This window comes from Oryx dammah, unplaced genomic scaffold, assembly GCF_014754425.2.
Source record: "Oryx dammah isolate SB20612 unplaced genomic scaffold, SCBI_Odam_1.1 HiC_scaffold_3, whole genome shotgun sequence".
Taxonomy (NCBI): Eukaryota; Metazoa; Chordata; class Mammalia; order Artiodactyla; family Bovidae; genus Oryx; species Oryx dammah.
Window position 1 is genome coordinate 90,514,557 of NW_024070187.1, and position 25,690 is coordinate 90,540,246.

Sequence of the window (25,690 nt, forward strand, 5' to 3'; positions counted from 1 at the left end):
GTTTTCCTTTTATCTACAAGTATCTGGCGATACATCTAAATTATAGGTAGAAGTAAAAAGTGTTTTTCCAGAATCTGTGGTACAGCGGAAGCCCAGGACTTCCTATCATAGTGATGGATTTCACTGGTGTCAAGCAGTCTATGTGGGAGGTAAAAGTTGGATCTAAAGTGTTTCTAAAACATTTTTTCTTAATTGCAGTATAGTTGATTTACAATGTTGTGTTAGTTTCCAGTGTACGACAAAGTGATTCAAATATATATATATTCTTTTCCATTATAGGTTATTATAAGATATTGAATATAGTTCCCTATGCTTTTCAGCAGGACCTTGTTTATTTTATATATAGTAGTTTGTATCTGCTAATCCCGAACTCCTAAGGTATCCCTTTCCCCTTTGGTAACCATGCGTTTATTTTCAGTGGCCAAAGTGTGTTTTGAATCACCAATTTAAAGTGATGTTTCGCGCGGGAGTGGAGGAATCTGGTCCAGCCTTACAAGGTTTCACCTGACCCTGAGCACTGAGAAAATGAGGTAGTGTGGCAGCAGGGAAGGAGGTCTTATCTCTCCTGCCTGCAGAGCTCCTGGCTGTGTCCTCAGCTAATACGCCTTACTTCCTCGACATGGCGGCAGCCGCAATGTGCTTTCTAAGTAGTAAGGACTGACCGCCTTGTTTAAAGCTTAAGTTCTGAGCATCATCTGCTTCCACCTTAAACTAGATCCCCACAGGACATTAGGACACAGGACAGGCAACATTAGCCTCCCTGCTTCTAACACCTAGCAACAATGTGGGTGGGTGCCCCTCTGGCAGTGTGGCAGGTGTATATATATTTGTACATGCCTGTGATACCATGATGCAAACCAAATACAACTTCAAGGGTGGGGGTGGGGGTAATACCTTGGGGGAAGGGGGAAGCCTGTTCTTGAAGATATCAATAAAGAGGTTTATTTAGTAGTTTTTGTAGCCCCTAATTCTTCTGCATTGTGCCAGGATATTATAAAAAGCACAGCCAAGTAAAGGCAAATAATATTAACTCTATGGGAACCGAGGTTTCTAGTTCCTACCTAATTAGACATTCTCTTTTCTGTGTCTAAATATGTGCTTATCACCCTAAATATAGAACCTAATATATATAAAATAATATATAAAAACTACTTATATATAAATAAAAACTACTACATATAAAATTTTAACAGGCATTCTGCTTGAGGGAGAAGAAATAAAGCCAATTTCAAACCTTACTGTTAATCTCTGGAGATGCATGTGAAAGTCATTAAGAAACGTACTTTTCACAGAAAAAAGAATTTTTTTTCCACCTCTATTGAAAGAGGCTGGAAGAGCCTTTAAAGAAAGATGAAACTGAAAATAGCACCATACCTTCCTTAAGAATATTAAAGGAGTACCTCTATCTCAATGCAAAATAAATTCAGGTGTGTATACTGCCTAAGACCCCAAAGTTTGCAAATCTGAATCCAGAATTTCCTGTAAGATTACAGTCATAACCTGTTAATAATCACCTGTTCCTCATCTAGAGATGATGCTCAGGAAACAAAAGAACTGAGAAGGGAGGTTTCAACAGCATTAGCGACCAGAAACAACCTGAATATCTCCCTCCAGTTGATTTATACTTTAAAAGGACACACGGAGAAAAAGGATGGCTATTTTCCATGTAATACGAGCTTTTTTTTTTTTTTTTTAAGATGTGAACTTTTTACCTTGTTCATTCATGCTTCATTTGATCAATTACTAACTATATAGCCCCTGAAAAGCGAGCGCGGGCTTTTTGAAGTGGGTATTTTGTTCTGGGATTCCCCTCTTCATTTCAAAATGGGCGGGGAGGTGGAGTTAAGACACCTTTCTGACTGTGAACCGATCAAGCAGCGCCCGAGTGTGTGAGTCGGCCCCCTGAATACCACGAGGACCCGAGGACGTGGACTGCGGAGGGGCGGCGAGCGGAGCCCAGCTCCTGCAGCCGGGAATCCTTTTTCAAACCTTAGGGAGCCAGCGCTGCCATTGAAATGCAAATCCCGTCCTGACGGCCGGGCCAATCGGCGAGGCTTCCTGTGCGATTACCTGGTGGCGAGCGCGGAGCGAGCGCGGCCCCTCCGGCTCGGCCCCGGCGGCCCGGTAGGCGCGGTGGTCGGGCGCCCCCGTACCCTCCGGGCCCGGCGCCCCGCTTCACCCCCAGCAGCCCCGCGCCCCGGGCTCGCTGCTGTAGCCGGGGCGCAGGGCGCGGCCGAGCCTCTCATTGTTAAGCGCGGCCCGGCCCCGCCGGCGATGCCCCGCGCCGCCTCCTCCGAGCGGCGGCGAGGTTTGAACTTGGCGTCGGCCCCGAGCCCCGCGCGGCCCCGGGGGGCGACCGCGGCCCGTCGAGCGGCGATGGTGAGTGTGGGGCTCGGGTCCGCTTTCCCCGGGCGGGGCGGAGGGAGGGCGGGTACCCAGCCGTCTGCTCTCTAAAGGGTGTCTATTTCGGTCGCCGCGGCGACTCTGGAGAACCCTCTCTGCAAGGATAGGTCCTCGGGCGGGCTTTCTCTGCCGGCGGCCGGCCTGATGGGGGGTAGGTGGCGCCCTCCGAGGGTCCTCCTGACACTCCTGGACCTTGGCCTTTTTTTTTTTTCCTTAATAATTTTATTAGGGAGGCAGAAACTGCTACTCCAGTTCAGTTCAGTTGAACTCCAAGAGGAAAAGAATTGCAGATTATTGACAGCATGAAAACTTTTCAGGAGAAATGATCTGTGAAATATTTTAATTTTGATAAATTGCTTCTCACGAGGGCTCCTACTGAGTTTAGAACGATTGGCCTTTCTTGGTTTTACTGGATTTGTTTCTGTAGGAAAGATCCCAAGAGTGCTTTTGAGGCGCATGCCTGCCCCTCCCCCCTTCCACTTGTTCCACCTCTTAAGGTAGTTTCTTTTTAAAGGTGTGTTCCGCTGTCATGTTGCAGGAATTAAATCATGAAAATGAAATGATACCTGACACACGCTTTACTGTGAGCTGCCAGAGAGAGAAAAGTGCTTTGCTGAGGGTTGGAGGAGAGGTAATGAAATTTCAATACATCCAGCATCCGGTGGGGGAGGTGTGACCGGCTTTTTCTTCTCTCTGACGTATTTTGGCATTACTTTTTTTTTTTTAATCGTGTTATTGTTGTGGAGCACTTTTGTGCGTGGAGGCTTTTGAGAGGAAGGGAATAGAAGCCCACATATATAATCTCCATGGAGAGATTGCTCTGAGATGTCAAGGTGAGGCCGGAAATTTTAGCACAGGGGCTTCTAATGATAGTTCTGTGCCGTCTCCTATTTCTAACTAGTTAATATTTTAAGGCTAGTTAAATTATCATTTCCAGCTAAAAGTACATTGGTCAGACATATACTTAATCTTACCTCAAATAATCTCACCGGAAGTTGGTTTACATTTTAATTAATTTTGATGGTTAGTTTTTGTCTTAAAAAATTTTTGTTTTAATTACAAAAGTGTTTCATGATCATGGCAGAAAAGTGGCATATACAGAAGTAAACTGTCCTTAACAATAACGTTTACGTTCTATTGGTCAAGGCCTAGTTTTTCATGGAAGCCTAGTTATTTGAAAACTTTGCAGCTGTATTGGAGTTTTTAAAATTGCTAACAAACCTGGTTTAGGATTTGACAAGGAAATAAATTTATACTTTAAAAAATGTTATAACCAACAGGAACTTTTTCACATGGTTCATGGGACGGAATTTATTGTGGCAGTTTCTCTTGAATCAACTTCCCACATCTGCTCCAGACAAATGGTTTCTGTTTGTATAGCCTGTTTTGTAAATACATCTCTACCATGAAGGCAAAGTGCCCAAACACATATGCCTTTTCAGTGCTGGTAACTAGGTTCATAGAGTTAATATTTTTATTGGTTTCTGCCTCAGAACTTCCTTGCTGTACACTTGATAAAACCCTGGAGAAGGTTACCAAGGGATGTTGTAGAGAATTTACTTCCCTGGAGATTTTAAGAATAGGATAAACATCCATCTGCCTAGGATGGCTTCGGTGCAATACTGTTTGGATAAACGCAGGCAAGGTCATTTCTCAGAACCCCCAAAATGAGGAATTCTAAACAAATTTCAGTTCTCAGCAACCAGGAATCAAGGGAAATAAAGATTGCCTCAGAAGCACCTGAGCGCAGGATGTGGCAAAGCCCTGTTTTGATTTATGTTAAAAAAAAAAAAAAAAGCTTTTCCTTTGGCTAAAAAGAGTTTAAATTTTCCCCCAGGACTTGCCAATCCTTTTCTGTTGATGGAAAGAAAATCAATGATTTATTTATTTTCTAAGAAGTTCTAGGTTGACTATAGCACAAGTTCCGTGATTTCAAGTAAATGAACAGACTTATGGAAATTAACAGTTCTCCTTCCCAAGACTTAGAAGGTAGATAATCTGCCTGCAATGCAGAAGACCTGGGTTGGGAAGATCCTCTGGAGAAGGGAATGGCTACTCACTCCAGTACTCTTGCCTGGAGAATCCCACGGACAGAGGAGCCTGGCGAGCTATATTTAGTACATGGGGTCACAAAGAGTTGGACACAACTGAGCAACTAACCCTTTCACATCTTATGTGTTAAGTCTGGTTACATTTTTACATCAACATTTTACTTTCTCCTCCAAATGTATTCTTGACTTTCCTTTTCCAGTGTAGAAACGGTGTGGTACTTTCACCAAAACCAAGAATTCCTGTAACTTGTGTTGGAGGCCATCCTCCTGAGCTCCTGCTCTGCCACTAGAATTTCATGGGTTGCTGCTTCCTCTGCCCTCCTGTTTGACAGAAGTATCCTGTAATCCTAACCACCATGTGACCTCAATTGCAGTGACACCTTCCTCCCTTGCCGTGGTCACTTGATCAGGAATAGCCACCCCTCACCCTCCCTACAGGATCACTGGGAGGGATTTACTTTCTAGGAAAGGTCATGTCAAAAAGAAAAAAAGGGCAAGTCAGGAGTCTCCTGACTGGCTGGTTTTTTTACCCCCACCTCACAACCCTTCAGCTTGTCCTATTTCTCCATGCATGCCAAGCATGTTTTCTTATGTTTTAGTAACACCCAGAGAAGGAATAAGAGTATGAACGATGATCGTTCATTTGTTCGACAAACATTTGCTATGTGGGAGGCCCAGCAACTACAGATTGGTCCTCTGTCCTCAAGGAATTTGTCATATAAGAGAAGAAATCAAACATGTCAATAAGCTAGTGCCATTCTGAGAGAATAGAGTGCAGGGGTTAAGAACTTGTTTGTTATAAAGTTAAACATACATCAACCTTATGACTCAACATATCCACACCCAGCTATTTACCCAAACGAAAACAGATGCCCACAAAGAGGCTTGTATGGAGTGGCCATGGCAATGTTACTCATAATTGCCAACAACTGAACAATCCTGTGTCCACCAATAAGAAAACAGATAAACTGTGGTACAGCCACACCAAGGGAATACCACTCAGCAATCAAAAGGGGTGAACTTGTGATAAACACAAGAACCAGGATGAATCTCAACCATTATGTTAAACTGAAAGGAGGTTGACACAAAAGAATATATAATCAGTTCTGTTTTTGAAGTTCTAGAAGGAAATGGCAACCCATTCCAGTATTCTTGCCTAGAGAATCCCAGGGATGGGGGAGCCTGGTGGGCTGCCGTCTATGGGGTCACACAGAGTCGGGCACGACTGAAGCGACTTAGCAGCGGCAGAACAGGCAAAGCTAATCTATGACCGTGGATGTTAGTGGTTGCTTGGGGGTGGGGATCGAGAGAGTTTGACTGAAAAGAGGTGACTTTCAGAACCATGGAAATGTTGTATGTCTTGATTTGAATGATTGTTACACAGTTATCAAACTCCATTGAACTGAGCATTTGAGGCATGTATTTTATTGTATTCGAAGCATTAGCTCAATTCAAAGCAGAGCATAGTTCCTAGAGATAGACAAGACTATATATCTCATCTCTGCCTCTAGGTGTATGTTACTTTGGCCAAGTTATTAAATACATCTGAACCCGGAACCATTGAACAGTAATGAAATACCTCCTTCATAGGGCTGTTTTAAGAATTGCTGGATAATCAAAGTATTTAGCTTAGTTAAGAACTCGGTAAGTGTCCCCTCATAATTCCATGTATTGTGATAAATATGTGGTTTTGTTGTTAATGAGAAAGTGATTTCCATTTTTTGTAAAAGCCACCTCATTTATTTAAGATTATCAAGGATCTTATAGTAACAAATATCCTTAGCATTATATGTATCTTCATTTTAATGGGTTCTTTTCCCAGGTTGTAGGGAATTTAAATTTAGTTCTTGCCTACCTGATCAAAGTACCACTAGGGCTTTGCTTTGCTATCAAATGTAAACCTCAAAGAGAGGAAATACCCACTAGGCAAAGCCCTCTGTTTTTGAGGATTTCATGAGAGTAGTTGAAACTGAACCACCAGACGAGGCTCACAGCATTCACAGAATCCAGGTGAAAGGCTTACATATTATAAACTCTTTCCAAAGAAGTAGGGGGAAAGAAAAATGATCTCTAATAATTAATATTGTGCTTTTTTTTTTAAGGGCACATTATATAACTGGATTTTTCAGTAAAATACCTTGTACAGAGTGGTAAATATAATACTAGTTTACTTAATCTATTAATCTTCAATTATTTAGGTTCAGCAAAGTGTTTGGGAAAGACAATGTAAACTTTGCCAAGTCCAAGAGAAGCATTTTGTTGTTAGAATGATTTAACTCATTCACTAAGCGTTTACCAAACGTTTACTGAGAACATATTAACCCCTGGGAATTCAGTGATGAATAATAAAACATTTTACACCCAAAGGTTCACAGCTGCCCTGATTGTGTGAATGTGTGCCCATTTCTCATGGACTTTTTTTTTTTCACAGCAGAGGCACTCTCTTAGGCTGGTTTTGTTAGTTTAAAAAAAAAGTTTAGGGACTTCCCTGGTGGTCCAGTGGCTCAGACTCTGCACTCCCAATGCAGGGGGCCCAGGTTCGGTCCTTGATCAGGGAACTAGATCACACATGCAGTTAAGACCCAGTATAGCCAAATAAATGATTAAAAAAAAAATTTTTTTTTAAACTAGTTTAAAAAAGCCTCTTGCTTAAGGTGGAGATTTAAAATCCTGTTTTGTTTTGATACTGTTTTCTTAGACACTAGAATTTCTTCTTATCCTTACTAAAAATTACAGCAAAATGGTCTTCTAGAAAGGCAGTATAGAATTGTGGAAGGGTCTTAGGCTATGAAAACAGAGCAGCCTGGGTTTGAATCTGAGCTCTGGGTGCATGTGTGCTCACTCGCTTCAGTCGTGTCGGTATCTTTGTGACACTGTGGACTGCAGCCCGCCAGGCTCCTCTGTCCATGGGATTCTCCAGGCGAGATTAACTGGAGTGGAGTGGGTGGCTGTGCCCTCTTTGAGGGGATCTTCCCAACCCAGGGATCAAATCTGAATCTCTTATGTCTACCTGCGTTGGCAGTCGGATTCTTAACCACTAGTGTCACCTGGAAGCCCAAATCTGAGCTTTACTGCCTAGTAATTTAGGGTGCTGCTAAGTCGCTTCAGTCGTGTCCGACTCTGTGCGACCCCATAGACAGAAGCCCACCAGGCTCCCCCGTCCCCGGGATTCTCCAGGCAAGAACACTGGAGTGGGTTGCCATTTCCTTCTCCAAGTAATTTAGGGTAGGTCATTAAATTCTTTAAGCCTGAGTTTCCATATCTGTAAAATGGTGATAAAAGAAGTGTTAATATATATTATCAGATTAGGCTGTTTTAAGGATTAAAATACAAAAATAACTATCTTGGCATCTAGTGGGTATTAATATCTAATATGTATCAAGTCCTTGCTAAGAGTCAGGTGCTGTCTGAAACTCTTCCTGTGTCTTCCTCATACTTGTATGAGGTAGGCACTCTTACTGAGCCCTTTAAAGGTGAGAAAACTCCAAAACCACAGAAGAGATGAACTAGCTTGCTGAGGGCATGGAGGTGCCAGGGTTGGAACCCCACAGATCCTGCCTCGCAACTGAGGAGGTCATTAATAGATATCAGTTACTTTTCCCTTCTTGTTGTTGCTGTTGTACAGTTGCTAAGTCATGTCCATCTCTTTGCAACCTCATGGGCTATAGCACGCCAGGCTTCCCTGTCCTTCACTATCTCCTGGAATTTGCCTTTCCCTTTTAGGTGAAATTATTTTTAAGATTTAATTACTGCAGGTAGAAAGTAACACCAGTAAGTGGCACAGAGGCTACAACGTGGGGTGGTGTGCAGGTGAGCACCAGTGATGGAGAGTGTGTATATCTTAAATAGTTGATGGGTCGACTTTCTACCTTGTGGAGGGGGACTCCAGGAGACACGCTTGTGAATATGGTCAGGGTCTTTCCTCAGCCCCTCAAAAGTCTTCCTGTCAGCGGCCCTCTGTGACTTGTGAACAAAGAGTGTGGATTTGGTTGAGATTTTGTAAAGCCCTAGTAGGGCTTGACATAGATGCAGCATTATCTTGGTCTCTACCAGCAAGGCAAGGTGAGAAGTTTACCACAAGCCCAGAAAGGGAGAGAAATGTAGATCCTTGTTGTTATCTATTTTATCTATATACTAGTGTGTACCTGTTAGAATATTGTTATTGGATTCCATGAACTGCAGCATGCCAGGCTTCCCTGTCCTTCACTATCTCCCAGAGTTTGCTCAAACTCATGTCCATTTGAGTCAGTGATGCCATCCAACCATCTCATCTTCTGTTGCCCGTGTCTCCTCCTGCCCTCAGTCTTTCCCAGCATCAGGGTCTTTTCCAGTGAGTTGGCTCTTTGCATCAGGTGGCTAAAGCATTGGAGCTTCAGCTCCATTATATATGTTAGAATATGTATATGACTGGATCTCTTTGATGTACACTTAAATCCAAAACAACGTTATAAATCAGCTATATTTTTTTAAAATTAAGAGGAACATTAAACTGTTGCCTCCGGGATATTTTTTATTCCCCATTTTCATGGCGTTTCCTCAACTGCCAGATTCTGGAGAACCCTGAGTTAGAACTTTAAAAAAGAAAAAAATCCCAAGTGGTAGATTGAGAACCCTACTGACTTAATGAAGACACATGATGTCACATTGGCCAATTAAAATAATATATGGGTGCCTTGAGAGGAAGGTAGTTAAACAAGTATACAGACATGATTCCCTACATAGATATGAGCCTTTTCACGGAATTCCCAGCCCACCCCACCAGAGTACAAGTTTTTATGCAAGACGCTCTCTTAACGTTCTCAGCATCCATGGCTGTCTTCTGTAGTGTAGCTTGTCAGCCAACCTCCAGACCAGTTCCTCAACCCCCCAGGTCTGTGTAAAACCCACCAGGGAAGCTCCTCAGCAAGCAGAATGGGTGCTGCAACAGGCTGAAGCCAGGGGGCACGAGAGGAGCCTCTTTGCAAAGTGCTGCTTGTATTTAAAGGAACGTCACCGTGTACCAGTTTTGTCCACCCAAGTGAGCCATGTTATCTCGGGACAAAAGTCCCGGTGGATGAAACTTGGAGGGCATCACTCTAAAGGGGAGGAAAGAAATCTGGAGGGAAACCCTACAGCTCTCTGGTTGTCTCCGACCCCTGGAGGCTGCTTGGCTCTGTTCAGCTTCCACTAGCCTCTTGGTCTGATCTATAGTAACTGTGCTGGGCTAAAGCTAGGAGAATCGCAGGACTGACACTTAAAGGTCCCTCTGCTTCTTCCCCATCGCCTCCAGTCTCTTTCACTCAACTTAAGCCTTTTGTGTTGGTTCCCATGGTTACCTCTTCACCACCAGCAGCTGGAATTCAGTAGTGAGAGAAGGCCGCCTCCCCACTGAGCCAGGTCTGGCTGGGGCGGAGGCCACTGATCCGCCCCTGGTTCGTGGCATGGGGTCACAGTCCAGTACCTTTTCTTTGTCGTGGGTTCTGTACTTTTCCCAGGCTTGGCGTGCTGGCATTCTAGTGGGAGGGGAGACGAGGGGGTGATGTGCAGCTCACAGGGTATTTCCTGCTCTCAGCTGGCCCGGGGTGGACCTGCCAAGCCCCTACCTGCTGCCGCCTCCTTCTGTGTGCTGGTGCCCAGTACCATCTGTTTATGCCTGGTGGATGTTAACAAGACCAGGCTCTGGTCTGGAAGGAATTGGCAGGTTTTCTTTCAGCTTGGAGGACCAGGCAGGCTCAGGAAACCTGGGGATCATGGGCAGCCCCAGAGTTCAAGAGGAGAGCACAGCCAGCTCAGAGTTTGTCTTGAAGCTTCAAATCAGATGCTGTTTGAGGCCCAGATTCCTACTCAGTGAGAGTTCCATTGGCCCCAGAAACTGGAACTCTAACTGCAGGTGGGAATTAAGCAGCTCTGTTGGTGAAGGTGAGAAGTTACCTATGGAAGCCACCACAGATCGTGGCTCCTGAGGATGCCAGGACTGGAAGAATTGTCATGCTTTTCCTGGAATCAGGCAGCTCTATTTATTCTACAGTCCACTCCACCTGCAAGTATCTGAGCCCCTAGGTGATGTGCAGATCAAGGTTAAGGGCATGCTTTCGAGCCTTATAGTGTGTGGGGTCTTAGCTTCACCGCTGTCTTTGTGATCTTTAATTACGCATTCCTTGGTTTCCTTTTTCTGTGAAAGAGGGAGAACATTTCATAGGGTTATTATGAGGATTGAACTTGTTATGTAATAATACTTTGTAAAGCCCTACTCAGGTGCTGGGCTTCCCAGGTGGCGCTAGTGGTAAAGAACCTGCCTGCTAGTATAGGAGACATAAGAGACACAGGTTCAATCCCTGGGTCAGGAAGATCCCCTGAAGAAGGGCCATGGCAACCCACTCCAGTATTCTTGCCTGGAGAATTCCACGGATAGAGGAGCCTAGCGGGCTACAGGCTATAGGACTGCAGAGTCGGACATGACTGAAGCGACTTAGCACAACACAGCACATAGTAACGGAAGGAAAGGAAAAATGATGGGGATAAGTAGAAACTTAGCCAGTGGAACCATAGTTACAAACACCTTGAAAAGATATATTATAAACCACAGACGATTACTTTTCCACAAGTTGACTGCAATTTGGGTACCTTGCCTTCCATTTAAAATATACTTCCAAAGAGTATAAAGCAACAGCTGTGGCAAAGCTTGGGAGACAGAGTCCCACTTTGGGTGATAGCAGAGGTTGGAAACATTTCGGTTTGAGATTTGGAGGGATGTAAATAGCATGGAATGTCTATTATCTACCCCAAAAAGCAGAATGAATCTTGGATATTGTGGACACAAATGCAGTTGGCACGAGCTTAAAAAAAGTGCATGTGAGCTTCATTCTAAGACCCAATAATCCTCTTGGGCAAAGTAAGGATTAGGCCTCCCCCACAAACAAGGGGGTGAGTTCCATTTTGCTAAGATCCCTCAGCTGTTGCCAAATTTAGCCAGGGACCTATTTTCTTGCGATGAATGACCACCTCCATTTACATTTTGCACGTCCACCATCCCTCTTCTCCAGGCAGGTCTAGAACAGGAGCAACTTATTTGCATGTAGATGGAAGAGAGAAGGGCTTCCTTGATGGCTCAGTGGTAAAGAATCTGCCTGCCAATGCAGGAGACCCGGGTTCGATCACTGGGTCAGGGAGATCCTCTGGAGGAAGAAATGGCAACCCGCTCCAGAATTCTTGCCTGGAGAATCCCGTGGATAGAGGAGCCTGGTAGGCTACAGTCTATGGGGTCACAGAATTGGACATGACTGAGCATGCATGGGAGAAAGAAACCCCACCTCCCACAGACTGCAGTCTCCTCCCTTCCAGAGCCAAGGTCTGTCATCCGCTCCCACTTGCAGGAGGATAGGGGGTCTCACACCCTAGAGCCTGAGGTGAGAGGACTCCAGGGGCTAAAAAGACCTGGGCCCAGCCTCATCGTGTTTTGAAAACAGCCATGCAGACACATTCGCTGAGTCCCATCCCTGCTCAGTGCCTGAAGCTCCCTCTGCTGAAATGAGGCTTGTAGAAGAATCCTCAGGCTGATGCTGTCAGCCCTGATACTCCAGAAACCTTCTTTCACGCTGGTTGCTGGGCCTTCTGCCCCAGTCTGTTCCTAAGGGGCCCAGGTAACACCTTTTATTTCCTGTTCTTATATGCGAGAACTGTGACATTTATATCTCTCACCAAATGCTTTGGACATTTGCAGTTGCCCTCTTTAAGGAATGAAAGAGCCAATCGTTATACCCGCATCCTATCACACCCCTTGGGTGCCTTCCCGTACTCATCTCTCTCATGTAGGCCACTTGGATCAAATGATAATAGCTCCCTTCTTGTGGTGGTTATCACGTGCCAGGCTTACCAAATCCCACAGCCGTGTCACCAGGCAGATAATACTCTGTCCCCTTTTTACAGATGAGGTCCTAGGGCTCAGATGGAATAGTGGCATGAAGTCTTTGCATTGCCCAAACTTACTCCCAGGGTAGTACATTCACTGCCAATTCCCGACAAAGATTTTCCTTTAAAAATATGGAGAAATTAGACTGAGATTCATTCTAGTGAGAAAAAAAAATTAAGGCTGATTTTACTTTTTCTGATAACTACAATCATAAATGTTAATTGTAAACAATTTGCAAGATACAGAAAAAGGGAAGAAAAATACCACCCTTAATCCTATCACCCAGTAGTAACATTTTGGTACTTTTTCTGGTCTTTTGTCTTCATTCATTGCTTTCTGTCATATATGAATGGCGAAAGGGTCATGTGGATTGGCATGTGGCTGATGCCTAAGAAAAAAGCATGCACAGGCTTGGGACCCTCAGGCATTGTGTGAGGGGTGGTGTGGTCTCCGGCCAGACTACTTTCTACTTATTTCTTTTTGCTTTACCTATATGAGGATCATTGCTGTCTCAAATGATAAGATTAATAACCTATTAAAGCACAGTATCTGGTACACACCGTGTGTCCAAGAAATGTACATTTCCTTGCCATTGGTAAGAAGGAAATACTGCCAGGCACCGTTCTAAGTGTGTTACACATATTCATTCAAACCTCACAACTACCCTTCGATATGGGTATTATAATATTTATAGGGGAGGAAACTGAGGCACAAGAGTCTGTGACCTGCCTAAAGTCAGACACCTGCTAGGTGACAGAGCCAGAATAGGAACCCAAGCAGCTGGCTGCGGAATCCACATTGTTCATACAAGTTATGCAGCCTGCCACTTACTGTATTGATTTAAGGTCACACTCTTGAGTGTTTGTGGCTAGGACAATACGCTCCATTGGTAAAGATGTCACCAGTTTAATATAAGTCCTTGCATGAGGGCCCTTGGTTTTCTTATGCACTTGCCCTGGACTAGTCTTAGGGCCCTGGAGGTGGTAGCATTGCAGTCAAAAGTAAATATGGAGCAGATTAAATATTTAATAGGTAGGTTAAAAGATCTGGCTAATCATTTGGCTTTTTCCTCTACCCACCCTTTTCCAGATGCAAGGTTGGCATCGAGGTCACTGGCTTAAGATCTGGAGATAGTTAGGCTTATGGTTTCGGAAAGAGTCAGAAATATGCTGAATGTTGGTGTTGTAAGTTGTACACTTGTTCCATTTGGGAGGTTTCAGGGGAAATCAAGTGAGAAAAAGCGTCAACAAGAGGCACAGGAGGTACAGGTAGACACAGGGCTGAGACCTACAAAGCACTTCTATGCATGGCTGAAGGGTTATGCGTGGCCTCCTGTAATAACCATACTGCCAAACCAAGGTGGGTGAACAGAAGGAAGAGGTTTTTTGAGGACAAGTAAAGGGATGCCTGGGTAGCTCAGCTGGTAAAGAATCCACCGGCAGTGCAGGAGAGCCCAGTTCAATTCCTGGGTCAGGAAGATGCCCTGGAGAAGTAATAGGCTACCCACTCCAGTATTCTGGCCTGGAGAATTCCATGGGCTGTATAGTTCATGGGGTCACAAAGAGTCGGACACAACTGAGAGACTTTCACTTCACTTGCTTTTTAAATTATTACTTACCGTCTAAGAAGTCCACTCTGTGTTGCCTCAGGCCTGTATCCTGTTCAGTGCATTCCACTGTAAGCATGCCCTTTGCTGTACTGTGCTTAGTCGCTCAGTCGTGTCTGACTCTTAGTGACCCCATGGACTGTAGCCCACCAAGCTCCTCTGTCCATGGGTTTCTCCAGGCCAGAATACTGGAGTGGGTTGCCATGCTCTCTTCCAGGGCATCTTCCTCATCCAGGGACTGAGCCTGGGTCTCCTGTGTTGTAGGCAGATTCTCTGCCATCTGAGCCACCAAGGAAGTCCAAGAATACTGGAGTGGGCAGGCTATCCCTTCTCCAGGAGATCTTCCCAACCCAGGGATCAAATCCAGGTTTCCGGCATTGCAGGCAGATTCTTTACCAGCTGAGCCACAAGGGAAGCCCCAAGAGAGGGGAAGAATGAAGGGACAGTGACCCAAAAGGTTCCGTCTAAATGCATAGGAACCAAAAGACCAGTAATAGAAACAAGGGGCTTTGCAAGAGAGGGCAGTTCATTGAGGACATCTGTGACACCTTTGATAGATGCCCAGTCATCAGCAAATGAAGAACAGCTGCGTCAGGCTAAGAGCAGAAATCTGAGCCAGAGGGCATGGATTCTTAATATCTTCCGCCACACACTGAAGGGGCAGAGAATCCAGACCCCCTCTGCCTCCCAGAGACTGAAGGGAAGAGAGGGGCTGGGGAACCTGAGGTTCCGATACGAGGAGAGGCCTGGAAACAGGATGCAGAGATGATGACATGCAGCTTCCTGTGTGATGGACCCGGAGCAGCAGAAAGAGAACATAGAGACCCAGGCACTCACAAACGCAACTTCACAGAGCAAATTATGAAAATAAATAATGCAAGCACCCCACCTAAATCCACAGAATTTCTCCAGGGGACTCTGAGGACAACTTAGCCCTGTATAAATGCACTTCTGTCTGTTTAATCTCAAAAAGCATTCTGGTGGCTTCAAAACATAAGGCAGCAAGATGGTGCTGAGCTGTGCCAACTGTTGGGCGAAGGGTGTGGTCAGTGGTTCCCCAGCACTGCCCCTGTCTACTCCACAAAAGCCAGCTGTTGTAACAGGGACCAATAGTTAGAGCCGAATTCTACTTTATAAAGGAATCAACTCACAATCTTACATGTTGTTGTTGTTTAGCAGCTCAGTTGAGTCTGACTGTTTGTGACCCCATGGGCTGTAGCCTGCCATGCTTCTCTGTCCATGGGAGTCTCCAGGCAAGAATACTGGAGTGGGTTACATGCCCTTCTCTGGGGGAACCTTCCCGACCCAGGGATCGAACCCACATTTCCTGCATTGGCAGGTGAATTTTTTTACTACTGAGCCACCAGGGAAGCCCTCATAACTTTATACAGAAAGTGACTAAAAGAGGTCCCCAGCTTTCCCAAAACGCGTAAACAATTTAATGCCTTTAAAAGTTGAAGGGCATAGAGCTCCATTTTGGATGCATCACACAGTTTTTCCCTTTACAGTCAACTGTGATTGTTTCTGTAAATCTGTATTATGTGCCTATCGTGAGCCACTCACTGAGGCCCTGGGTATGTAGTGGTTTAAAAGCGCAAAACTGAAGAAAAGCCAGCCGTGGACCCTGAGTTGGCTGCACTTTCCGTCCAGTGCAGTCCGTGTGCAAATAAACATTTACCTGCGGCCCCAGGTGCAATGACAGGAAAGACCAGGTGCTGGGCAGAGACTGTATGAGGCAGATGAAATGGTCTCTGAGGAGGTGGTGTGCTCCCTGGACCGAAAGGCTGAGGACAAGCCGGTCAAGCGGAGAATCAAGAGGAAGACTGTTCCAGGCAGAGGGAACTGCATGTGTGAAGTGGAGAGCTTGGCAGGCTTGGGGTGCTCAGGGCAGGCCAGCAAAGACCACAAGTGAGAGGGGTGATGTTAAAGGGCGGGCAGGAACCAGGTCACTCAGGCCTCACAGTCAAGCTAAGGAACTTGAATTTTCTCCAGAGTGCATGCGGAAGCTACACAAGTTTTATTATTAGAGTTGACATAATCCATTTAGTTTTCTTTTTAAAGGTGCCACTGGCCCCTGGGTTGGAGGGGGACTGGAGTGGATGTGGCTGGCGAGGAAGCTTCCCCAGGCAAAACACAACCAAAAGAAGAGAACTGCTGATTGGCAGAACTGAGCTCTTCCTAAGGCTGCAACAGCCCACACTAAGGAGATTGGAGCCCCCTCTGCCCATCCTCATGGAAATGTAGTAGAAATCAGGAGTTAAAGGGATCTGGAGAGACCCTCCCCAGACACCTCCCCTGGTGTTCAAGAGAGCTACAGGAACAGGGCGATCTGGAACTGCTTCTTCAGTATTGGCTGAAGCTCAGTTCAGAAAGCAGTTAAGGACTCTATTAAAATACCAAATAGTAAAGTAGTTAGTATATATTCATAAATTGTGAACTGTGCTGTTATTCAGTGGCTAAGTCGTATCTGACTCTTTGTGACCCCATGGACTGCACCACAGCAGGCTTCCTTGTCCTTAATCATCTCTCAGAGTTCACTCAAACTCTTTGAGTCCATTGAGTCGGTGATGCCATCCAACCATCTCATCCTCTGTCGTCCCCTTGTCATACCCTCAGTCTTTCCCAGCATGAGGGTCTTTTCTCATGAGTAGGCTCTTCTCATCAGGTGGCCAAAGTATTGGACCTTTAGCTTCAGTCCTTATTCAGGGTTGATTTCCTTTAGGATTGACTAGTTTGGTCTCCTTGCTGTCCAGGGAACTCTCAAGAGTCGTCTCCAGCCCCACAGTTTGAAACCGTCAATTCTTTGGCACTCAGCCTTCTTTATGGTCCAATTCTCACATTCATGTATGAACAGTGGGGGCTGGGAATATGAATGTACTTATCATAGGAAGTAGAAATATGTAGGTGGTTGGCCTGGGTTTCTTGTTTCTTATCTGGTGAAGACAGATGACACTGGGCTAGTGCATCACAATCATTTTGTTTTAGCCCCTGGTAAATCTTTCAAGCCAGCTGTGATTTTTGTTTCCTTGTTCACAGTTTGTGGTACTGAGACTGGACAGTAGTAAGAAACAATATTAAAAACAACCCTCAAAAACATCTCACCAGTTTGACCAGCAAGATTCACTATGGAATTTTTTTTTCACTAGAGCATGTGAGTTTAAAAGTGTTTATTTGTTGTCCTGATTATTCCAGAAAGAGTTTAAGGCAGAGAAGGTGTGTTCTGGGTACTGGTCATCCTTCCTGCCTTCCTTTCAGCCTTGCTTCCTCCTTGGTGTCGAGCATCCAGGCAGCCTACCCAGGGTCAGGGGAGGTGAAGATTGGCAGGGAGGCTGTGCTGTGACTTAGCCTGGTTGTTAACCTCAGCCTGGTCCCCCAGAGGTCATTGCTGGGGTGCTGATCTCTGCTAGGGGTGAGAAGAATCCTGCGTGAAAAATCCTTAAAAAGATGAAACAGCCTCCTGTTCTTCTTGCTTCCATCTCTTTCCTATTTGCCTGCTCTTCCTTCTAGCCCTTCACCCCAGACAGCCTGCACCTTGGACCTTCTGTCTTTCGGTGCCTCCCAGAGAGGGGTAGGGGCTAAGGAGAGAGAAAAGGACTCCGCCATTGTGCAGAGAGGGCAGAGCCAACAACTGTGGTTTAGGTGCAAAATGAGGAAGTTATTAAATGCCACAAAGGTTTTGTGAAAGCTTAGGCCTGGTCTTTCTTGTTTTCTCCCATGGACAGCAGCAGGGTCTAGAGGAGAGCCAGAAAGACAAGCTTGCTGTCGAAATGGATTCTACCAATGGGTGGCTGTGGATGTGCTGTGTCATCTTTACGTTCATGGATTTGATAAGATGCCTTTGAGTCTACTTTCCACCTCAGCTTAAACCAGATGGCCACTGGGGCAAAAAGAGCCTTGTCCAGAGTTAGCACGTCAGAGCTTTTTCTTGTGGCTTAGGGCTGTAGGAGAAACCCTAATTAGAGACCACATTGATGAATTCTGCAAAAGGCTCTGACGTGCTAACTCCGGACAAGGCTCTTTTTGCTGTTACTTCCAGCATAAATTAGGTCTTTTAGTTGTGTCTTTTTTACATAACAATCTTGACTGAAAGGAGTTCTAAAATGAAGGTTGAAGACAATAATGAAAATGATTCATTAATTAAGCAGATACCCCATGTATAGGCAGTATGCGGGACAGTTAACAGATGTTATCTAGAAGCTTGATAGCAACTCCGCAGGATACATCTAATTATAGGAGCTGATTTGCTGAGTGCTGAATAGGTACAGACATCATTATTATTCTACGTGCTTTACCTGAATTGGGCTTCTCTGGTGGCTCAGATGGTAAAGCATCTACCTGCAATGTGGGAGACCCAGGTTCAATCCTGGGTTGGGAAGATTCCATGGAGGAGGGCATGGCAACCCACTCCAGTGTTCTTACCTGGAGAATTTCGTGGATGGAGGCTACAGTCCATAGGCTTGCAAAGAGTCTGACATGACTGAGCAACTAACACAACACTTCTCAACAATGCCATGAAAGCCACTGTTCCTTTGCACCTATTTCAGAGATCCAAGAACAGAGGCACAGAGAGGACAAGGTCACAGAGTTTTGCTCAGTGGCTGGGGCCAGGCTCCTACACTGTGGGTTCTGCCATATTCTCAGGTTCCCCATGAGGAGCCCGGGGCTCACCATTTACTTGTCCGAAGTCATTCGGCTCACAAGTGACAGAACCTCAACCAGTCTTTCAGACTTCCGGTCTAGGCGAATACTGAATATATTCCAAGTCAGGCATCCTCAAACTGTTGAGAAAAGTAAGGTAACAAAGGAGGCGATTACACTTAGATAAAACTAGACAAAAGCTTAGAAGTGGAAACTCCCTGCTGACTGCCTGATCATCTCCCTCCCTATCCTGAAATACAAAGAAATCAATAACATGCCTAATCCCACCACTTCTCACCCAAGGCCTGTGCAGAAGAGAAACTGCAGGCATTTGCACCTTCTTCAGATTTCTGCTTATAGGATGTGGTACAGGGGCTAGTGGTCAGCTCTCAAAGAGACATGAAAGCATATTACTGGTACCCAGTGTGGCGAACCTGCCTCAGAGTCTGATGCAGGGGACAGACTCACTGAACAAGAGCAGACCTTGGAGGTGAAGACACAGTGTGTGGAAATTAAGAAGCCAAGACTCCACAGGAGAAGAAATGCATCTGTTCCCATGGGGAACGCACTGGCCACTCGAGGCTTAACATTTTTCTCTGGCTCCCTGGGTGTATGGAGGAAAAGCGCTAGGGAAATGGTGTTAGGGACTGGGGGCGGGAGGATGGATTTAAATGGACACACAAAAGGCTTGCCTCCAGCGCAGTGGAATCTAAACAATCTGAAATAGCTTGGACTCAAGCGTTGGCTTGTGCAAACGGAGCCAGGGCTGGTGCTCTGGGTGTTGCTCTCCTTCCAGCTACCCTGGGTCGGGAGGCAGCAGAAACTTGTCTCAGGAAACCACCTCCTTCAGTGAGTTCAAGTTTTTCACTTATTCACTAACAGATCCTGAATTATAGGTGGGTTTTTCTTCATAATGGTCAATGGGTCTTTCTCCCTGGTTGGTTGGAAAAATCTATAATTCTGAGATTGGGAAGTATACCTTATTGCTTATTGTAGAAACACAGATAGGGGAGGGTGACAACCCCCACCAGTACAGAGTGCCTGGGTGGGTGCAGGCTTAGACCTCTGCGCTGCGCTGCGCCAGCTCCACAGTGAATTCTCAGACCTTGTCCATGTTGGACTCGTTTATCCACCCTGCCCGTGAACACCACCACGCTCAACTTCTTGTTTTCCTCCTTTCTCTAGAGATGCGTGTGCAGAACCGGGCCCTGCAGACACTGGCACCTCTGACTCGTTCGGCCCAGAGCACCTCACCTCTGACCCCCAGCACAGAAAAGTAGCATGGTCAGGAAGGGTTAAACCTCGGCTGAAGCACAGGTAAGAGGCACAGAGGACCTTGTTGAGTGGTCCGGAAGGACTTGGCTGCGTGAAGAGGGAAGGAAGGCCAAGTACACAAATACAGATAAATGAGAGAGGTGAGGAGGTCAGGCAGAAGCTTGGAATTCAGAAGGATAACCATCCTGATGACAGTTTCCAAACTAGGTTCTGAAGAAGCATCAGGTTCCTGGCAGGTAATCTGAGGAGTCCCTCGAATCATTTGATGCAAATGTCTTTTAAAAAACTACATTCACAGCCATTTTTAAAACTGTAATTAAAAATACTCAAAGAGATATACCAATGTCCTACACTTTGGAAATGACTCGTACAACAAGATGGATTCATCTTTGAGCTGATACTAATTGAAAATTTCTCTAATTGAGAAATGTCCTGAGATTACAAAGTTGGCCTCATGAAAATTTGTAACTACTTATCTGGGCTTCCTGTGTGCTAGGGCTTTGCGTACCTCATCAGATTCTCACCCCAGTGCTGTGAGGTTTGCACTAGTGTAAAGGCATCTAGTTAGGTGGTGGGTTCAAATTCAGACAGTTTGAGCTCACAGCCACTCCACTCAGCAATTAGCATAACAGCCTACTTCATAGGACAGTTGTGGGGATTCAAGGAGATGAGATATTCAAAGCACTTAGCACAGAGCCTGCTCATTGTCGGTGAAGTAAATGTTAGGTGCTGGTATATTGATGATGTTCTCATTCTTATCATCCTTTTCATCACTGTCATGTAAGTCTGTGCGCCAGCATGAAAGGCAGTATAATATAGTAAGATGGGGTCCATGGAATCAGTCTACCTAGAATTCACATCTTAATTCTACCATTTAATATATGATGCAGGGGCAAAGAGGATGGGGTGGGATAGATTGGTAGATTGGGAGATTAGGCTTCTCAGGTGGTGCCTAGGGGTAAAGAACCTGCCTGTCAACGAAGGAGACATAAGAGATGTGGGTTCAATCCCTGGGTCGGGAAGATCTCCTGGAGGAGGGCTTGGCAACCCACGCCAGTATTCTTGCCTGGAGAATCCCCATTGACAGAGGAGCCTGGTAGGCTACAGTCCATAGCGTCACAAAGAATCAGACACAACTGAAGTGACTTTGCATGTGTGCACGCACATATGAAATAGATAACTATTGAGAATTTACATGAGGAACTATACTCAGTGCTCTCTGGTGACATAAATGGGAAGGAAATCCAAAAAAGAGGGGATATACGTATGTGTATAGCTGATTCACTTTGCTGTACAGCAGAAACTAACACAACATTGTAAAGCAACCATAAGCAATAAAAAAATATATAACTGCAGGCAAGTTATTTAAGTTCTGTTTCCAATGTGTAAAATATGTTTAATAACTAATCTTCGCTGTTCAGTTGCTGAGAGGATTGAAAATCCTGATGCACATAAAACAGAGTGGTACCCAGCCCATCATAAGCACTCAGTGTATCAGTTATCACTGTTGTCAGTTATCCTGATTTCAGTTTGGGGGTGGTTCTTTCATGTAGACGTGTGAGCTTGGATTATAATAAACATAAATTTAGGTTTATTCAGTGACCCATTTTATGAATATGCAACTATACATAAAATATATTTTATATAATCAAACAATATTTGTATCTGATATCTATATGAGGATTCTTTGTAAGGTTTCGTTTGAAAAAAAAGATTCAAAAGCAGTTTGAACATACCAAATGAGGACAGGCTGAGATGTGCAGAGGCCTCCATCTATGAGAGAAGCTGCTGGTTTAAGGTTACCCCAGGGACAGCCCAAAGAAACAGAAGCCCCAAAGTTATCTCTCTTCCCTTCAGCCTCCTAGGATCTTCAGAATGTAAAGGATCAGAGCCTTTTATTTCACGAGACTCCATGAGCTGCGTAGGTTAATGTAGCATCAGTGCCGAAGGATTTCAGGCCAGAAAGTCGTAGTTAGGAAGTTACTCTACTGTCCTGAGCAGACAATGATCAAGACTCGAACTTAGCAAGAGGTGATGGGACAAGAGATGAGACAGATTTGAAATGAATTTAGGAGACATATCAAGAACAGGTGAGGGTGGGAGAAGAGATTAAAGAGTGTGACTCCTAAGTTTCTGCCACCGGACACTTGCGGGTAATTGTGGGGCCTTTCAAGAGGTAGATGATGGCAGGTAGAACTGAGACTAAATGGGGGCTGAGAATGTGAACAGTGGAATTACACAGACCTGGGTTTGAGTTTGAAACAATTGAAGTGTTTCATAAAACAACCCTTAACAGCTGGATACAACAGACAAACCTAAATGTATATCTAGGTGGTATCCTAACCATGCAGAGACTGTGCTTATAACCATGAAGAGATTATCTTTGAAATAAGCTGGGGTTGCCCTCATCTTCATGGTCAAAACTGGCTCATTGATGGTGGGTCTGTATGAAGGGAGACTGTAAGGGAGCAGATAGACTTTTTCCTTTTGAAAACGTCACGCCTGCTCATGTCCTATTGGCCGGAATTTTTACTCTACTTATCCTCTAAGGATTTCACATGTGTATGTATCTTATCTCCACAGGTATATCGTAAGCCCCTACAACAGTCCACCCATACTCTTTCCTGTGCTCTTAGATCTCTGCAACCCACATTTTACTGATACAGGACCGAATTTGGAAATTGGTCTGGTTCTCATCCAGTTTATTCAGATCTCAAATCCTGCCTGTTTTGCTTTTTACTTTTTATTTTGAAATAATTTTAGACTCACAGAAAAGCTGTGAAAATAGTACAGAGGTTTTCTACCCACCCATCACCCAGCTTTCTGTAATGTTAATATCTTTTGACACCACAGTGTAAATATCAAAAAACTAAGGAATAGTGTTGGTGTAGTACTTCTAACTACAGACTATAACCTCGGATAGACTTTAGTCAGATATCACCCCCCGCCACCCGTCCCTCCAGTGTCCTTTTTCCATTCCAGGATCCCACATTGTCTTTAGTTGTCATGACCCCTTAGTCTTCTCGAATCCATGATACTTCCTCAGCCTTTCCTCATCTTTTATGACCGTTGACACTTCATGAAGAGTATGGACCAGTTGTTTGGTCGAGTGTTTTCTATTTCGGTTTGTCTGGTATCATCTCATGGTTGGATAGAGGTTAAGCATTTTCGGCAAGAATACCACAGAAACGATGTGTCCTTTTTAGGGGGTCATTTCCAGTATTACGTGGTGTCAATACGTGTTATTACTGGTGATGTTAACCTTGGTTACCTGGTGGAGGTGAGGTTTCTTCACTGTAAAGTTATTGTTGGTCTTCTTGCAGTTGACACATATCTTGGGTAAGGGGGAGGTAGTTTTGAGGCTTTGCAAAGATTGTTTCTCCTCAAACTATCTCCCACTGATTTTTAGCATCTGTCAATGGATATTGCCTGTGACAGTTATTACTGTAATGTTCTAAAGATGAACTTCTTTCTTAGATGTCTTCTGTAAGGAAGAGCGCTCTCTTTTGCTCCATTTATTTATTTAGTCGACTATGTGTATAAGTAAGGACGCCTTCATTTTATGTTATTCTGTGGGTTATTTATTTTATTGCTCAAATTGTTCCAGCTTTGGCCATTAAGAGTTCTTTCAAGTTGGCTGTGGTCTGTTAGTTCAGTCGCTCCGTTGTGCCTGACTCTTTGTGACCCCAGGGACTGCAGCACGCCTGGCTTCCCTGTCCTTCACTGTCTTCCAGAGTTAGCTCAAATTCATGTCCATTGAGTCAGTGATGCTATCTAACCATCTCACCCTCTGCCACCTGCTTCTCTTCCTGCCCTCAATCTTTGCCAGCATCAGGGTCTTTTCCAGTGAGTTGGCTCTTCACATCAAGTGGCCAGAGTATTGGAGCTTCAGCTTCAGCATTAGTCCTTCCAGTGAATATTCAGGGTTGATTCCTTTTAGGATTGACTGGTTTGATCTCTTTGCTAAGTCCTGTTTTGAAACAGGGGAAGGGGTGAAACGCTGATGTCTTTAGAGAGAGCAGAAATGATGTGCTTATCATCTTAGGAGTCTACAGGTTTTGAGGTGGAAGGTTAGTAGTGGGCAGTGAGCAAGTCTAATTCTTGACAGGCCATGGAAGCCTACACCAATTTGGAAATTGAAGAGGGCTGGGATCATGTCATGAGCCAATTCCAAGTCCAGGGGGTCATGGATATATATAGCTCCTTTTTCATGGAGAAAATAGAAAGGATTTTCTCCCTCCTCCCAGGTATATATAGGGACCCGCTAAATCATCAAGTTAAAGAGAAGATGAAGCTCTTAGTGGTCCAGGGCTTAATATTCTCATAGATCCAGTCCTGTTCTTTTCCTGGTTAGATTCCTAATTCTCTTGTCCAACCTGTCAATAGGAATCCTATGATCTAACTTATCTTGGCAGAACTTCTACCTAAATTCTGTCAAGCCTCAGGCTAGAGTAGTCCAGTGAGTGAGTTCAAGAGACAAAATGTTCCAGCTTAAAACCCAAGATTTTCCAAGCCAGTGCTTTCTCCATAAACATCTCGTCCCCTCCTCATCCTCCACCACCGATCACCATCATCATTGTAATGACCATCTCATCTAATTAGTAAGTGCTTACCATACATAAAAGTGAAAGTTCCCTGGTGGCTCAGAGGATAAAGCACCTGCCTGCAATGCGGGAGACCCGGGTTCAATTCCTGGGTTGGGAAGATCCCTTGGAGAAGGAAATGGCAACCCACTCCAGTATTTTCGCCTGGAGAATCCCATGGACAGAGGAGCCTAGCAGGCTACAGTCCACGAGGTCGCCAAGAGTCGGACACAACTGAGCGGGTTCACTTCACTTACCATACATGGTGATATGTGCTCTGTTGAGATGAATGGGCCATAGAAACTCAGGCTTTGACTCTTTATTCCTTCTCATTTGGGCAGCAAGTTGAACTCAGCTGGTACTTTACACTTCCATTGGCAGTGAGTTCTGTCCCCATCAGTGTGTCTCAGGAACCTCAGTGGATGTTTGGTATAGGACCTCCTTCAGTAGTCTCCCAAACTGTGGGAAGCTTAACGCCATTAACACGCATTTTTGCAGACAGTGGCATTTTTGGATGTGGAGGAGGGCTCGGGTTCAGCAGAGAAGATCAATTAAAAAGGAAACTTCCTGAGTACAGTGTGGTGCCTTTTATCAGCAGATGGTTTTCCTTCCTTCTCTCCTCCTCCTGCCCACAGAATAGAATTCTGGCATTCCTGAGCTGCGTGCTGCTGTCTAAGATGCTGGTTCTTCTCAGAAGTTACTAAGGGTCAGTTTCTCTTCTTCCCTCTTAGAGAGCAGGAATTGAGTTTTAATTGACAATTGACAGAGGTGGCTGGAAATGGGTCCCTCCCACTTGCATGAAGCTTAGTGAGTTCTTGGTGGTTCAAGCTGTCTGATGGGAGATGCTGGCATCATTGAGGAGCCTTGCCAGCCCCAGAAGAAGCAGAAAGAGCAGTAGCAGAGTGCAATGGCTTTTTATCCCACTCCTGAGTATGACTTGCAGGTGGCCAGAGGGTTGTTATCTAGGATGTTTCTCTTTGCCACAAGGTAAGCCCACGGTTATGTTAGAGTGAGATTTAGAATCTTGCATTGCAGGATTCTCAGCTGACAAGAATTTCACAGGTGTCTATTGATGTTGTGCTATATTGTATTAAGTTTAAGCCCGTTTCTCTAAATTGTCATGTAAGTTCTCATTGTTTGAGCACCTCTGATTATTCCGTGTACTATCAATAGTCCTGTGTGGGGATTTTCAGTCATTCTCTCTCCGACGTGTCCAGTCACTGTATTTCTTATGATGTGTGCGTTT

General features: G+C 44.9%; 1 protein-coding gene across 1 annotated transcript in view; it reads left to right on the top strand.

The window, feature by feature from the left end:
- The first annotated feature begins 619 nt into the window (after positions 1–619).
- The window catches only part of SHROOM3 (shroom family member 3), a 76,762-nt gene continuing 51,691 nt past the window's right edge, over positions 620–25,690 (top strand). The window contains exons 1-4 of the mRNA XM_040237328.1: positions 620–636; positions 1,995–2,379; positions 19,383–19,435; positions 19,772–19,903. Coding sequence (XP_040093262.1) covers positions 620–636; positions 1,995–2,379; positions 19,383–19,435; positions 19,772–19,903 — 587 coding nt within the window. The remainder of the gene's footprint in view (positions 637–1,994; positions 2,380–19,382; positions 19,436–19,771; positions 19,904–25,690) is intronic.